The 16,112-nt window shown below is 39.2% G+C and overlaps 1 protein-coding gene across 1 annotated transcript in view; it reads right to left on the bottom strand.

Annotated features, from left to right (window-relative positions):
- The window catches only part of BCKDHB (branched chain keto acid dehydrogenase E1 subunit beta), a 270,779-nt gene that overhangs the window by 102,806 nt on the left and 151,861 nt on the right, over positions 1–16,112 (bottom strand). Inside the window, exons 7-8 of the mRNA XM_063443021.1 lie at positions 15,774–15,871; positions 7,331–7,441 (exon numbers count right to left, since the gene is read on the bottom strand). Of these exons, the coding sequence (XP_063299091.1) occupies positions 7,331–7,441; positions 15,774–15,871 (209 nt within the window). The remainder of the gene's footprint in view (positions 1–7,330; positions 7,442–15,773; positions 15,872–16,112) is intronic.

Here is a 16,112-nt window from a genome sequence, read left to right as displayed (position 1 = left end):
ATTGTACATTTAAACGCACACCAAAGCGTTGATAGAGATATCTCAGAGTTATTATTTTCTCTAAAATAATCTTCTATAGCTTTTTGTATTATGTCCACATTTTGTTTTGTTTTTTTAGCAAATATTCATTCAATCTCCAGTTAGATCTGGTTTTAGCAAATTCGTCTTTGATTTCTAAAATTAAAGCATTATGATCTGACCATGGGATGTTGGTAATCAAAATTTTCTTGACCCTTCTAGCGATATTAATTTCTGTCAATATGTAATCTATTCTTGAGTATACCTGATGCGGGAAGGAAAAAACAAGTATAATCCCTTTCCATAGGATGCCATATGCGCCAAATGTCCATAAGGCCTGCCTTTTTAATTGTCTCATTAAATTTTAGGGAGGATTGTTTTAGATATCCCTTGTTCTCATTATTATTTATTTTATTTCTATCCATGTTAGGGTCCAATAGACAATTGAAATCTCCCAGATATATTATTTTCCCTTGTTTAATTTTTTCGACTTTACTCACAAGTTTATTTAGGAACCTTATGGGAACTTTATTAGGCGCATATAAATTTACAATAGTATATATCTGATTATTTATCTCTCCAATTATTATAATACTCCTTCCTTCATCTGAAACTTGATGGATTAATTTAAAATCTATTTTTGCGGATATTATAATTGCTACCCCTCTTTTCTTATTCTTAAGCATAGAAGACCTGAAGATAAATGGAAATTCTTTTGAGCCGAATCTATCTTTTTCGTTTTTCAACCAATGAGACTCTTGTATACCACAGATATGTATTGACTCCTTCCTAATAAAGTCTGTGAGAATAACTCTTTTCTGCTGTGAATTTAACCCCCTTACATTCAAAGATGCTATTCTAAGCATATCTTAATTCTATCTGACCCCTTTTCCTCCAGCCTAGATAACAGAAACATAACATAACATACAGAACATTGCACCCCTACATTTAACATTAAAATAATCGGCTCCTTACCCATAGGAACCATGAGTATCCCCATGTTCCATCCCCCTGTGTATCAGGAGGGAAGGAGTATACGAGTTAACCGCACTATACGGTTAGGTGATGGGATATACTAACAAGTTTAAAAAAAAAACAAAAAAAAAAAGTTCCAATGGAGATGAAGAGGAAAAAAAAAAAGATTCTTTACATTTACCCAATTCCTTCTCTCCCCTTTTTCTTTCCCCCTGAATTATTTAACTTAAGTGATTATATCAAATATTATTACTTGGAAAGTGATAGAGACCATCTATTTATCATTCCCTTTAATTCCCCTACCCTTCTCCCTTACTGTTCTTCCTATGGATATCTATTCTTCAAATACTCAAATACTCCACACCAGTGAGATTCTCTTCTCTTCACTAATACTACTATCATGCTTCTTATGTGATATTCAAAAGTGTCATAGTCTCCTTCCCCCCTTTCTCTTTCCCCTCCTCTTCCTCTCTCTTTTCCTTTCCTTCTATATCTTCATTTATATTTATAGTGAATTATTTATACATATTAATTTTCTATTTCACTAGTTTGTGTTTTGTCTCAATTCAATTCACCTCGTGATAATTGCTATGAAAAAAATAATATTACTTTCCCTACTTTCCTAAATTTCTTATTCTTTATTTCAATCAAGTCATATATATAACTACTTATCAGTGTTGCCAAATGAATTATTCCTTCCCTACAATCCCCCTTCAAAGAAAAGTAAGAGAGAGGAGAAAAAAAAAAATATATATACACCCTTTATAGAGCTACTTTGGAGTTACCTCTTCCCGACCCCTATTCGGAGGGGAAGGGGGAGGGAAGCCCAATGTAGGCCCATACATCTATTATTTAAAGGTTTCCTGAATCCAATTTTGCAAACTCTGAACTTCTCTAAACATTTCCACTTTTTCTCTATACACGAATCTTAATCCAACTGGAAATAGCCAAATATACTTAATTCCCATCTCTCTCAATTTAAAAGTGCATGGTGAATAATTTCTTCTAGCCATTCTGGTACTTCTAGATAGATCATTGAATATTTTAATGGATTCATATTTAGAGTCCTGTAGGGTTTTTGATCTCATTGCCCTCATAATTTCTTGTTTGAGTCTATATGAATTTAATGCTGCCATGACGTCTCTTGGAGTCTGAGTTGGAATATTACTTGGATTTGGGATTCTATGTATTCTTTCTGTGCAATATTGGCTATTATTCTGATGGACTCCCAAAAATGTACATAAATCTTTCAGATATTCCTCAAGTCCTCCTGAAGTCACTTCTTCCTGGATTCCTCTTATTCTGATGTTATTTCTCCTTGCTCTATCTTCATTATCCGAAATCTTAGCTTCCATTGACGCCATCTTTTTTTCCATCTGTATAATTTTTTCTTCATATAGTCCTTGTTGTAATTTTACATGATCCATTTTATCTTCCATTAGATTTACACTGACCGTTATTTTGGATATCTCCAATTTGAAGTCATCCACCATTAGATGTATCTCTTTCTTTATGTTTTCTAATTGCTCTTGTAATCATTCATTCAGAAGATCTTTTCCAATCAGGCCAGAGTCTTTACGTAGAGAATCCAACATTTCTTACTCGGAATTTCTTTGTATTATAGATTGTGTTATAGGTTGGGCTACTTCATTTAAACTATTTCTTCTTTCTGCATTCTCCTTATCTTGGGGTGAGAAATAGTTTGAGAGTCTTTTTTCATTTCTTTGGTCGGTCTTTTTTTCCCCTTTGTTTCCCAGCTTAAGTTCACTTTTTTATTTGCCATTATTGCTCTTTCATATATTAAAAAATTTGATGAGAGCAAGGTGGCATCAGAAAAAAAAACAAAAAAAAACGAAATACAAAAAAAAAAAAAAAAGAAAATTATTTATATTCTTTCCTCTTTCACTCTTTTTCTATATTTGATCCAATATCTTCGATTTAAGATCTAGGATCTCACGGCATTCCACGGTTTTCCATTTTCTCTGGCGTTTTACTCTCTAGGCTCCATTTATGTAGATATTCAACATGTGAACATTAGAGTGTAAAAAAAAAAAAAATATTATAAAGTATATTGTCCAGATAGCACCAGGATAATTGAGAGATAATACTTTTCCTCTTAAGTTCTCATTTAATTATATATAATAGGAATTTAAAAATATTCCATACTATTCCATATATTCTGAGTTATTCCATTTATCCGTTTTATGGATATCGTTTAGGTTAGATATATTTATCAAAAGGAGATATATCTCTCAGCTGAAATTAGTTTGGAGCCTTTACGAGCTCCTATTAATGGAATTTCCAATAACTCTGTATATCAGTATACCAGTGAGAGGGCAGGCAGGCAATTTCTGTTGATTATATAAACTTGTTCAACATTGCTTTTTTTTTGTATACTTGCAGTTCTGCTGTCTTCTGCCTTTTATTTTGCCATTTTTAAGTTTGCTGCGTCTAGATGGACCATTTGCTCGTCTGTCCGTCCACCTCGTCTATCTGTCCGTCCGTCCACCTTCACTGCACCAACACTGGCTCGGTCTTCGATATCCTTGCCCTCTATGCCACCGGAGACTCTCCTGTGCTATCTGGACTCTGCTTGAAGCGTATCCGCTCATCTGCCGCCAACTACCGCCATGGACTCTCAGCCTTAGGTAACTTGCGGTTTCCTTATCTTTTCGCGGCTTTTCCCCTCACCTTCCGCGGGACGTGACCGGCGTGCGTCGTCACGTCATCGCCCCTCCCCCCCAGTATATACTATGAGTTCTTGTTCTAAAGTGATATTTTATACGTTTTATTATGAAGTACCTTTGCCACTTTTGCTATATGCTAGCTCTCTTGCTTTTCCAACCTTCCATATTAAAGGGTTACTCCAATTACGATGACCACTTCAGTGATTTGAAGTGGTAATGGTGGTAGATGTCTGGATGTGCAGTTTCTGCTTTAAAAACACTGCAGATATTTGCACTTGTGTGCCTGGAACCAGTTACACTCCCTGGCACACATGACTTAGGCAATGTCAATTCTGTGTATATTTTACATCTGTCATCGGCTGGCAACAGGAAAAGACTCTGCAAGAGGAAGATTGCTTCATCTCCCTTTAGTTTTTTTTTTCTCTTTTCCAAAGAAATCCCACCTTCCCCCCTCCCTGCACCAGCGTAGAGCGAAATGGTCTAATTCAAACAGCAAGGCTATGTTTTACCCCAGACAAAGGAGGAAGACCAGCTGGATTCCAGGTAAGTTTTAACTCTATTTATTAGCGTTTCAAGGAAGAGGTTCCAATAACAATGCCCAATAGACGAATAGTGGCAAATGATTATAGTAACCCTTTAAGTATTGTTTTAAAAGGACAGATGGAAAGAGATCCTACTAGAGCAAACTATGCATGAAGAAAACTTGATGAAGGGATATACACACACACACATATATATATATATACATTATCCTAATGAAAGTCGTATGTGACTGAAACGTTGATCCACTGATGTTTTAAATCGTTTTTCTATTAAACTTTGGACTTTTAATCGTGAGTGCAGCCATACATTTGGATTTTTTTTATATACACACACACACACATATATATATATATATATATATACACACACACATACATACATACATATACACACACACAAATATACATTTACATATACATACACACACACACAGGGCCGCCATCAGAAACAAAGCTCAAGGTCTGGGCCCCCCGGGGGAGGGCCGCCTCCAAGCCCGCCCACAGGAATACACACACACAAACAATGCACTGATCCAAAATGACCGACACACACACACACACACACAGACATACTGACAAACACAGACATACTGACAAACACACACATACTGACAAACACACACATACAGATCTAATTTTTTTCAGCCACCCTCCTGTTTCTTACCTTTTCAGTGCAGGAGGGTGGCTGGGGCTGATGGGAGTCGGTTGCCTCTCCCCTCCTCACGGTGTCCACTCTGCCTCCTCTCCCGCGCGGAGTGAGCTGGGATGAAGTGACCAACAGTCTCTTCCAGCACATCTTGCGGTGTGGCTGGCATTTTTAAAGGGGCCCATTGGGTGGCCATAAAATGCTTGTGGCACCGGCGCTACACGTGGCCGGACCTGTGACAACCGTTATGGTTGTCACCCCCTGATGGCAGGTGGGAGTATATATATATATATATATATATATATATATATATATATATATATATATATATATATATATATATATATATATATATATTGTAACAAACCACCTCTTTTACAGGTAGAATCTTGTGTTTCCCAACCCAGTCCTCAAGGCACACCTACCAGTCCAGGATTTAAGGATTACCCAGTTTTGTCTAAGGTGTTTTTTCTTTTTTTTCTAAAAACACCTTAGACAAAACTGGGTAATCCTTAAATCCTGGACTGGTAGGTGTGCCTTGAGGACTGGGTTGGGAAACACTGCTCTAGGGTAATCAAAGTCCAGGACACACCCAGTTCAGTTTTCCTTTTTATTTGATGAGAAATCAGGTGCTTTAAATAAAAATAAACAAAACTAAATTCATTGCTCTTACTAGACAGAAATTACTATCTGTAACTGGGTGGCTTTCCCACTTAATTTTCAAAAACAAAATAGATTTGCAATAAACAATTGTTATCTCTCTCCTTCAGCTCTCCTAGTTGGCTTTTTCTACCTCACTCTGCAGCAGGCTGATCTCTTCTTTTAAAGTCCTGCCTGCTAATTGACCAGCTGCAGGTGAGTGTCAATTAGTTCACATATCTGGAACTCTGAAGTTAAATCCAAGTTCTGTTCTGTTACAGATCTACTAGTGCTGTTGGAGCACAGGCCCAGCCTGCTCTCCAAATGCTCCGCCCCAGGGACCAATACCATGTTTTACAGAGTATCAGCAATGTATATTGCAAACTTAACATCTCTCCCTGGGGCATTTAACTGAAAATATATATATAATGTATCAATGGAGAGGCTTGCACTCACGGACTTGTAGTATTTAAAAAGCGATTTTTTATTGAAGATCCATTAAAAACGGAGCATCGTCATCAATGTTTCAGTGCCGTCTGGGACTTTCTTCAGGATGACACGTGGACTGACACGTTGACACTGCTCTGTTTTAAATGGATCTTCAATAAAATATTGCTTTTTAAATACTACAAGACTGTGAGTGCAAGCCTCTCCATTGATACATTATTCTTATTGGTCTTGGCTTTCGGCACCGGGCACTGTAGCTTGTGTGCAAGGCCCTTTGAAAATAAATATATATATATATCTATCTGTATTATATGACAGGATCTATCGGCCATATACATGTACCTTGGGATTAACAATGTTTGAATTTGACAGATAATCTGTCTAATAAGGTCAATGAACTGTGCAAGGAGAGGTTTATAAACACTGTCTGACTCAAGGTGCATGTATATGGCCTAAGGGTCATGTCATACTGATGGTAAGGGATTCATTTTCTTATTTTTTTATATATATTAAAATGGTTTCTGGCAGATGAAATCACAAGGAATCAACGTAACATGGAAGGTGGCAGTGTCGAAGAGGGACAACATAAGGTAAGTATATCTCCTCAGCTGATCCCCATTTGTCCAACTCCACTCTCACCTTGTGGGGTCTTTGCAAAAAATAAAGACCCCTAAAACCGAGAGTGCTGTTTTCACATTACAATTAAAATATGGTAACATCTTTCAAAGGAAGCAATACTTGCCATGCTCTATGATCATATCCTATTAAAGGATAACTGTTATAACTTGCCTACTGCTGCAGGTTTACATAAAACAATCACAGCAGCGGGCAAGTTAGCCTGGACAGCAGTTGATCAGATAACAGTAATGTATAACACACCATGGCTGCTTAGCCAGAAAAAGTAGTAAGGTTTTCTAAAAAAAAAAAAAATCAACATTCATCATTTAAAAAAAATAAATCTTAAGTTTCATTAAATGTAATAAAAAATGTTTTAAATGAGAAGTGATCATTTGATGACAGTTCTTTAATGGAGCTACCCTGATTTAATATTTTTGAATAAACTTTTTAAGTGATTCAATATGTCAAATTATTTTTAAAAAGTTGATATATATATATTGTGAAAATGTAAATAATGTTTAAAAAGCTTATCCAAAAAATATTCAAATATATGAAAAGTTTATCAAAAAACATTTTAGATTGATAGAAAAACTCCAATATTGCAAAAATCATAATTCGTTTACATCAAAGAACATATATTTTTCACAACTAAAATGAAACCAGTGCGAAGCAGTTTATTTTGTTCTATTTTTCATATAAATGTAAATAATCAGTAATGATTCATAACTATTCACAAAACAGGTATAATGTTGTTTTACCTTGCACACGGTTTCTATATCCCATGGTAAAATGGTTCTCAAGTCGATGACTTCACAGGACAAGCCCAGCTTTTCTTGTGCCATATCTGCCACTTCTCGAATAACGTGAACCTAAAATATAGTTACACAACTTGTTAGTGTGTCAAATGCACAGAGAATTGTTCAAATGAAGACCCTACCATTCAAGATTTGTGTCATATGTTTGCATTATGTCAAGCATGACTAAAAACACAGATTGGGCCCAATAATAATTTCATCAAAATGAAATTGTTATGGTGCCATCTGAAGTACAGACTTTGTGGTTAAACCATTTGTGAACTCCTAAAGGTAAGCAAGAACTAGGGACCTCCTGGCTCCAGAACAACTTAATTGAATGTTATGGTGCAAGTAGTTTTTCTTTAAGTGGTATTTAGAGTAAGTGCAGAGAACAGTGGCATTTCTAGAGTAATCTACTGATAAACTGCTTTGAGCTGGGTTCCTTCCTCCAGGGCAGAGCAGAGAAAGAACAGCTCCCTATTTTCAAGCTTTGTGATTTTTCTTATTCTAAGCCCATGTTCAATGTATATTTCCTCTCTCTATCCTTTAGATTTCAGAACCTTAACCATTTTTCAGTTATACTACTAAACAAAACAGCCCACACTAACTTTGCTACTTGATTTTGGAAACCATTGATGGCAGACAAATAATCCACAAGGTGATACAAACTTTCATTTGATATTGAAATTGGAAAATCATTTGTTGTCCAACTTAATTAGTCCATAGATAAAAAAATATGCATGGCAACATACAGTAAAATTCACGTTAAGGATAAAGACATTTACTGGGAAATGAAATAAAAACAGCAAGAATTTTATGGCAAGACAGGAGGCTTCATATTTGCTTTACTTTCTTTACTGAATCCTCCCAGCAGTAACAATTAACCCCTTAAAGGGACACTATAGTCACCTGAACAACTACAGCTTAATGTATTTGTTCAGGTGAGATCTATAGCTCCCTGCAGGCAATCTAATGTAAACACTGTATTTTCAGAGAAAATACAGTGTTTACATTGATTGATAGGAATACCTCCAGTGGCCGTCACTCAGACGGCCACTAGAGGCACTTCCTATCATGCAGGGCCCTAAAAATGTCCTGTACACGTCAGACGTTTGAAAATACGCCTGACGTGTGCAGGAGAGAGAAGGCACTGTGTGCGCGCCTTCTCTCTCCAGCCTGTCAGCAGAGGAGGGGGGCGGGCAAAGACCGCGAGCTGAGCTGTCAGTCAGCTCAGCTCGCGTCCGCTCACACCGCGCGCATGCGCGGTAGTGCGCTGAGGACTTCAGAGGGCGGCATGAATGCCGCCCTCTGAAGTCTGTGCGCATGTGCGGCGAAGCCGCGCATTCGCACAAGGGAGCAATGACGCTTCCAAATGGAAGCGTATGATTGCTCCCTGCTTGCGCCCGCCTATTTCGTCATTTTGACAAAATAGGGGGCGCGGCTTCACGAGGCTCCCGGCGCTGGAACCAGGTGAGTAAACAGGGGCTGCCTGGAGAGTCCCTTTAAGGACTGAGCCAAATGTACACGTGATCAAAACAAAACGTAAACTAAAACTTGTATTTGCGCTATATGTCTGCTCAGGCGTAATTCGCCTTTTTCATATTATGTGCACCCACACTTATACATCATTTTATTCAGGGGAAACCGGGCTTTCACTTAACATCAAATATTTAGGTATGAAGCATAATTTAATATGAATAAAATATAAAAAAAAAAATGGGAGAAAAGTTTTTAAAACGTTTTTAGTTCTACGTGACATTTTAACTGTGAATATGGTTTGCTTTTACTGCAATAAAATACACATTTGTATTCAGCGATTTCTCACATATAAAACAGTACCCCCTATGTACAGGTTTTATTGTGTTTTGGGAAACTACAGGGTCAAATATAGCATGTTAAATGTTTCAGTTTTTTTCACAATAAAATTCGCCAGATTAGTTACATTGCCTTTGAGACTGTATGGTAGCCCAGGAATGAGAATTACCCCCATGATGGCATACCATTTGCAAAAGTAGATAACCCAAGGTATTGCAAATGGGGTAGGTTCAGTCTTTTTTTAGTAGCCACTTAGTCACAAACACTGGCCAAAATTAGTGTTCATATTTGTTTGTGTGTTAAAAATGCCAAAAATTAATTTGAACGCCAATTTTGGCCAGTGTTTGTGACCAAGTGGCTACTAAAAAAAGACTGGACATGCCCCATTTGCAATACCTTGGGTTGTCTACTATTGCAAACGCGTTGTGGTTTTTAAACTATGTTGTTTTAAATAAAGGTATTTTGGCCACTTTCTTACTGTGAGTTACCCATCTTACTTTTTATTACTATTATTTTACTTTTTTACTACTACCATCATCATTTTATCCTGCACCAGAAGTGTTTTTACTTTCCAGTGAGGATATTCTCCCAAGAATCCTAGGTGGGGATTATACCACTCAAGCTGTATTAATTGAACAGTTAGTCTGTTCAACTAAATGTGAGTAACCACTTGTTTTTTTTATTTTCTCACCTCTGGCATTTTATACTTTGAGCACTATTGCTGTTCCTGCTTTTATTTCCACATATGGTCCCCTAATTAAGAAAGAATACCAAGACCTCACGTATCCCATAAGTGGGGATTATACCACTGTACGTTATACACACTAGAGCTAAGACCATATACTCTTTTATTGCTTCTACCCCTTCCGGGACATACTACACCATCAGTTGTTTTTTTTTTTATTTCATATGATGTACAAAGACGCATCTACACCACTCTGAAGAATCCCCCACTACTAAAGACTGTATTCACCTCTACAAAGATATACCTCGTTGTTTGATTCATCTACCAGTCAGACTATTTATTCTGGACTTCTATTTGCTTATTATCTAATATATATATTGCATTTTAGTCTGCCTATTGTGGCGGAACCAACCTCGCCACTGAGAACTGGAGAAGCCTGGTTGCTAGCCTCCTGCCCAGTGATTATGGTCCCTGGGAGATATTGCCCTTTAAGGGACTGAATTGGGGCTTATGGACTGCTACCATAATGTACTGACCCTTTAAGAACTATTTTTGGGCATGTGGATTGTATAATACTGTCCCTAGCCCTTTAAATACTTTGGGGACAGATTGGTACTTTGGACACAGTCGAAGCTGTCGAAGCGGTCGAAGCTGTCGAAGTTACCGAAGTTGTCGGTATCGGACAAAGGACCACGTGGCGGCGGCCATTTTAACTTCGAACACTGCCGACCCTTAACATCAACTCCACTTCGACACTTCGACTAAAGTCGAAGTACAGGCACACTTCGAATGGGACTTAGCCGTTTTTATGCCAGGAATTGACCGACCGCACAGCCCAAATCTATGGAACTGTTTTGGGCAAGAAAATGTGCTTGCGGTCGGTCATAAAAGGACTTCCGTGTAACTTTTGATCCACTGGAGGGATTTGCCTGAATTTTGGAAGTGTTTATGTTTAAAGTATGCTGCGTCTGAATATGTGATTTGTATGTGAATGTGATGTATGGTTTTGAAGTTACAGATATTGTGTAAAAGTTATGTTTTAAACTGTACATTAAGTGGATTATCTCTCAGGCTAAGGGGAGGGGATGTGTGGGTTGTACCATATCTCGGATTGGCTATTTTATGCCTCCCCCTGGGTGTGGCCTGTATGTGTGAGATGGAAATAAAAGCCAGGCTGGATGAGCCAGTCCAGAGTTCCTGTTTTACCCTCAAAGTGATGTGTCGTCTCATTATTGGGGGAAGGATTTATTGCATGCTGTTCCAGTTGACTGCTAGGAGTACAAGCATATTCGTATGGTTCCTATTCAATGGTCTACAGCATTCATATGCTTGGGAGAATTTAAAGGTTTCTCGGATTCGGTGATTGTGGTGTCTGCCAGAGTGCTTGGAGTCCTCAGGAAGCGCTAGGAGCATCCATTAACGGAGGTACCAAGTCGGGGTGCCAGGCGATCCGTTACACCTATTCTATGCTCTTAATTTATGTGGTTTTTAGTGGCGCTGCCTTCCTTTCTTTTTTCTGTACCATTTCCGTTGTAAGGCCTGTGAGGGAGCCCTACTTTTTAGGTGTGCTGCCACTTTTTACTTATTCATTATTGTTTCTGTTGTATCTTGTATAGATGGAGAGCACTGATCCCTTTCTTCCGTTCTATACTTTGTGGGAACACTGTTTATATTGTGAATTCTGTACAATCTACACTATGAGTTCTTTATGTATTTCTTTCTATATGTGCTGAGGTAAACTACATGGAGGTCATCTCTTAAATACCAAGTATCATTTTTAATTAACTCTATTCCCTCACATTCCATATATACTTAAGGTTTATCACCTAAACAACCACCATTTCTTGATATATTGCTCCACACTCAACCATTTTTTTCTTCATAGCCTTATTGCTTTGTCTGGTTTCCTTTCTTCAAATTTCTGATATCATGGCCTTTGACTTCCACGCTATTGCGTTCACCCTGAGGGTGTTCAATTTTCTGTTGTTTGGCGCACAAAGGTTCTTTCCCCCTTCGTTTTGTATCCTTACTTTCTGGATAGACCTTCTCTTTGTGTTGCTCGTTGCTTACAGCGATATGTCACTTATCTCCCCTCTTCAGGCTCAATTGGGACCTCTGTTTGCATATTATATTTGTCCTAATAACCCTGTGTACTGTCACATGATTACTTCTTGTATTAGATGGCTTCTTCATCTTGCAAGCATTGAAGCTTCCTTTGGTGCCCATTTGTGCGGATGCGGCTGTGTCCTCTGCCTTGGTCCCCAGGGGGTCTATGTCTGTTCTATCTTCTGCTGATTGATGACGACAATCCACTTTACGTACCTTATATTTCCGACCTGCATCTCACGTTTATTTACATTTACTCTCCAGGCGTTAAATCAGCAAATATGAAGCATCCTGTCTTGATATAAAATTAGGGTTTATTCTAGCTTCAGTGACTGAATAATCGAAATTTTATTAAAGACAGGAGGCGAATATTTTCCCACCCGTTGGCTTCTTTAAATCTTTCAATGTTCTACCCCTTTATTTTGTTCACTTGTGGATACTCAGGTAAGGTCTTACATGCATTTTACATGCCTCGTGTATCTTTTGATCATGGTTTTACTGTAAGATGTTTAGATTACTCTAGTTTTCATAATATATGCATATTGCATAATTATTGACACGACTTGTCACATTAGTGTTTGTTTTTGTATGACTGCCAGTCTAGCAATCACACCATACTTTCACAAATTTTGTTTTCGTTCTAGTGTGAAGTTTCTTCTTGTCCTTCATGGCATCCTTGATTTGCCTCTTCATTGGACTCTTTATGTCTCGTTTACATGGTTGATTACGCTTTGTGTTTTGCGGGCTATTTTCTGGTTTACACAGTGGACTTTCGGCTGCATCAAGAAAGAGGAGTTGGGAAGAGTCTCATAGCCACATATTACTGTATGGATATCTTCTGATTGGTTGAATTTGTTTTCAATTGTTTAACTGTTTCTTTGCTGCTGTGAAGATTCAGTAAAGAAAGCAAAGCAAATTTTCGCCTCCTGTCTTTAATAAAATTTAGAATAGTCAGTCACTGAAGCTAGAATAATCCCTAATTATCCTCTTACACGGTGGTTCCCAAACTTTTTAGGTTCAAGGCGCCCTTAATATTTCAATATTTTTTGAGGGGGCTGGTCAAGCTGCTGAACAAGACAAACGCATGTAAGACAAGCTCCTTATCTTACCACTGTATTTTGATGATTTCAAAAAATTTTCACCGCTTACAAACCGGAATACAGGTGCAGCTGGCAGCGATGCTCAGACAAGCCCAGAACGGGCATGAACATGGCAAGCACACTTAGCATGCAGGCCCAAGATGACCGCCGACAGACTGGTTTTCTGACTCCTCGGAGGAGTCGATACTGGGGATGGAAGCCGCTGACCTACCTCCCCTTCCACGGCCCCAGACTGCCCCACAGAATGCAGACTCTACTCCAGTGACCAATGCTACTCTGAAGGAGCTATTGCACGATCTCCAGCTCACTTTGCAAGCAGACATGGCCTCACTCCGGTCTGATCTAACTGGCTTGGTGAGCCGACTGGGTACAGTGGAGACAACTGCGACAGAAAAAGCCCAGACACTTACCACTCTCTCCAACAAAGTGCAGACCCTCAAGGCACAGCAAGCAGTCTTTGAACACCGTTTCGCAATGATGGAGGACGGCAGACGCCGAAATAACTTTAAGATCAGAGGTATCCCAGAGGCGATCCCAGCTGCGGAACTCCCACACTTATTGGGGTTGGGGAGGCTAATGGGGTTTCTCCTAACACCTAAACAAGCTAAGAGCACTACATTTGATGGGATATTCCGAATCCAGAAACCTCGAAGACCTCCTGAGTCAGCATCCAGGGACCTGGTGGTCAGATTCAGCAGCGGTAGGGAGCAGGCAGCAGTGCAGGCAGCAATTAAGGGGACTTCTCCACTCTCTTGAAAATATGGCAATCACATTTTACGCCGACCTATCTGACGACACCCTAAAATGGAGGAAAACCTTACAACCCTTCACCACACTGCTACGCACCCACGATATCCCATATTGCTGGAGATCACCACGGCTACTCCACATAGCGAAAGGGGACTCTGCTCACACTGTCAGGGATCTGAAGAAAACAGCAGCCATCTTGGAAACCCTCGGCCTCCCACAAGATGCGCTCACCCAGCCTTGGCCAAGCAGTGCCACTACAACAGCACACATCTAGGACCCTGCATGAGTTACCCCATCCATCCCTCAGACTGCCCATTCAGATGCATATCCGGCAGCCACAACCCGAGGCGGTACAGGACTTTCCTGGTTGCAGAGGGACGTTGCCCATACTTATAACCTTAACAGTTGGGGGTTCATAATTTACTTTGTTCGCCTGCTTTCAGTTTCTTTTATTCTCTTGATCCGTCTCAATGCCTGTTGATATTTTTTGATACACACTTACACTAGTGTACACTACTGAGGATGGTGAAGGTCTATAGATCCTTTTCGCTCCCCCTCCCCCCCCCACCCCTCTACTTTAGCTAAGTAAAATTAAGGCGCCGAAGCCCAGAGGTGTAGACCAATGATGTCCTACGTATAGCTACAATAGTCCGCCATATACATACAATCAACCTCACTCTAGGTATAGGTCATGTGAAAACGCAGTATACAGAGCAGTAGCGTTTTCAGCACTATACTTCACGCTCTTCCCTCCATATGAGCACCAATTTGGCAATCCAGGGATGTCTACAAGTGACAGGGAAAAGCACAACCGAGATAGCCCACCACACACCTTTACCAGGGCCTGAAAACGAAGCTTGCATTGTGTGTGGGAGTAATTGTGTCTCTGTGGGGGTAGGAGAGCAAATAAATATATTATTAAAAAATTAATTCAAACTTTTTTTTTTTCATATCCCCCCTCCCTGCTTATTTTTGCCTGGGAGGGGGGAAAGTACAAGACAATCCCTGGTGGTCCGGTGGGGAAGCCCTGGTGGTTCTAGTGGTGAGGGTAAACTCTAGCCTGCAGCTCGAGATTCGGAGCATTGCCATGGTAACCGCGGCAATGCTCCGCGCTCTCGAGAGGCAAACCCGGCGGAGCTATAGGTTAGCGTTCCCCCGGGTCCTCTCTCCCTCCATCCCCTGCCAGAATTATACTGCTAGCAGGCCAGTGAGGGAGATCTCTGATCTCCCTGGCAGGGGAGAGGAAGGCACATGATAATATGATAATAGCATCAGGAAAAGATCTTGCAGCATCCCTGTGTCCTTGGGAACCGCTACTCTAACACAATAGCAATGTACAATAAAATGTATACAAAACTTATATAGCAGTGATGGCTGGACATGTTTCACACAACTGTACATTGTCATCAGTTTCAAAATTATAATACTAATAAGGAAGCAAAAGGTCTCCATTAGCTACAGACTAGCAGGGAGCCTGGCTGTTGGTCCTTTAGGGATCCTTGATATTGGTTTAAAAATAAATAAATACAATGAAAAAAGTTTTGACCAAGAACCCACAGCCTAATCGCAACATAACTACTAAATTAGCATGTATTGGTTATTATACCTACACTAACCCTTTAATTCAATTCACCCAGGATGTCTTATGCATGTAAACACTATGGAGGAATGCCTGCTTGCACATAAGCTTCATTGAGTAATAATACCAATCCCTAATTATTATTTCCAAGGAATTATGTCCATTGTCACCTAGTGGTATGTGGGAGTGTTGCTACTGGGCTAATCTTGGACGTGTCATTCATAAAACATGGCTCTAATAGTCCCAGGTCTCCCGTTCACTGAAAGTATGTATATAGTTCAGATATAAATACTAAAATAGGGTCCAACTAAATGACTGCGCAAAGTAAAAAGTTGATAAAAGACAAAACACAACAAAAACATTCAAACTAACCTGTGTGCCCCAAGAAAGAAGAGTAACATCACTTCCCTCTTGTAGAATCTCTGCTTGAGATAATGGGATGTAATATGGTTCTACAGGTACTTGCTCCACTATGGAAAGAGTACAACAAGAAAAAGTAAATATATAGGCCTTTATAATGTACCAAAAGAAAAAAAAAACTGTTACATTTTACATTTCTCAACATTAAAACCAAAATGCTGAAGTAAAATAGCCCATGCAAGCAAAATGTACAAATGTTAGCATTTCATCACTTTAATGAAAGTTTAAACATGCAGACATTACAGATATTTTATTCAACAGAACCTTAAAGGAATAGGAAAGGATTGGGAG

This window comes from Pelobates fuscus, chromosome 2, assembly GCF_036172605.1.
Source record: "Pelobates fuscus isolate aPelFus1 chromosome 2, aPelFus1.pri, whole genome shotgun sequence".
NCBI classification, from domain to species: domain Eukaryota; kingdom Metazoa; phylum Chordata; class Amphibia; order Anura; family Pelobatidae; genus Pelobates; species Pelobates fuscus.
Note: the sequence above shows the minus strand (reverse complement) of the source record. Positions and strands in the feature narration are given on the sequence as shown.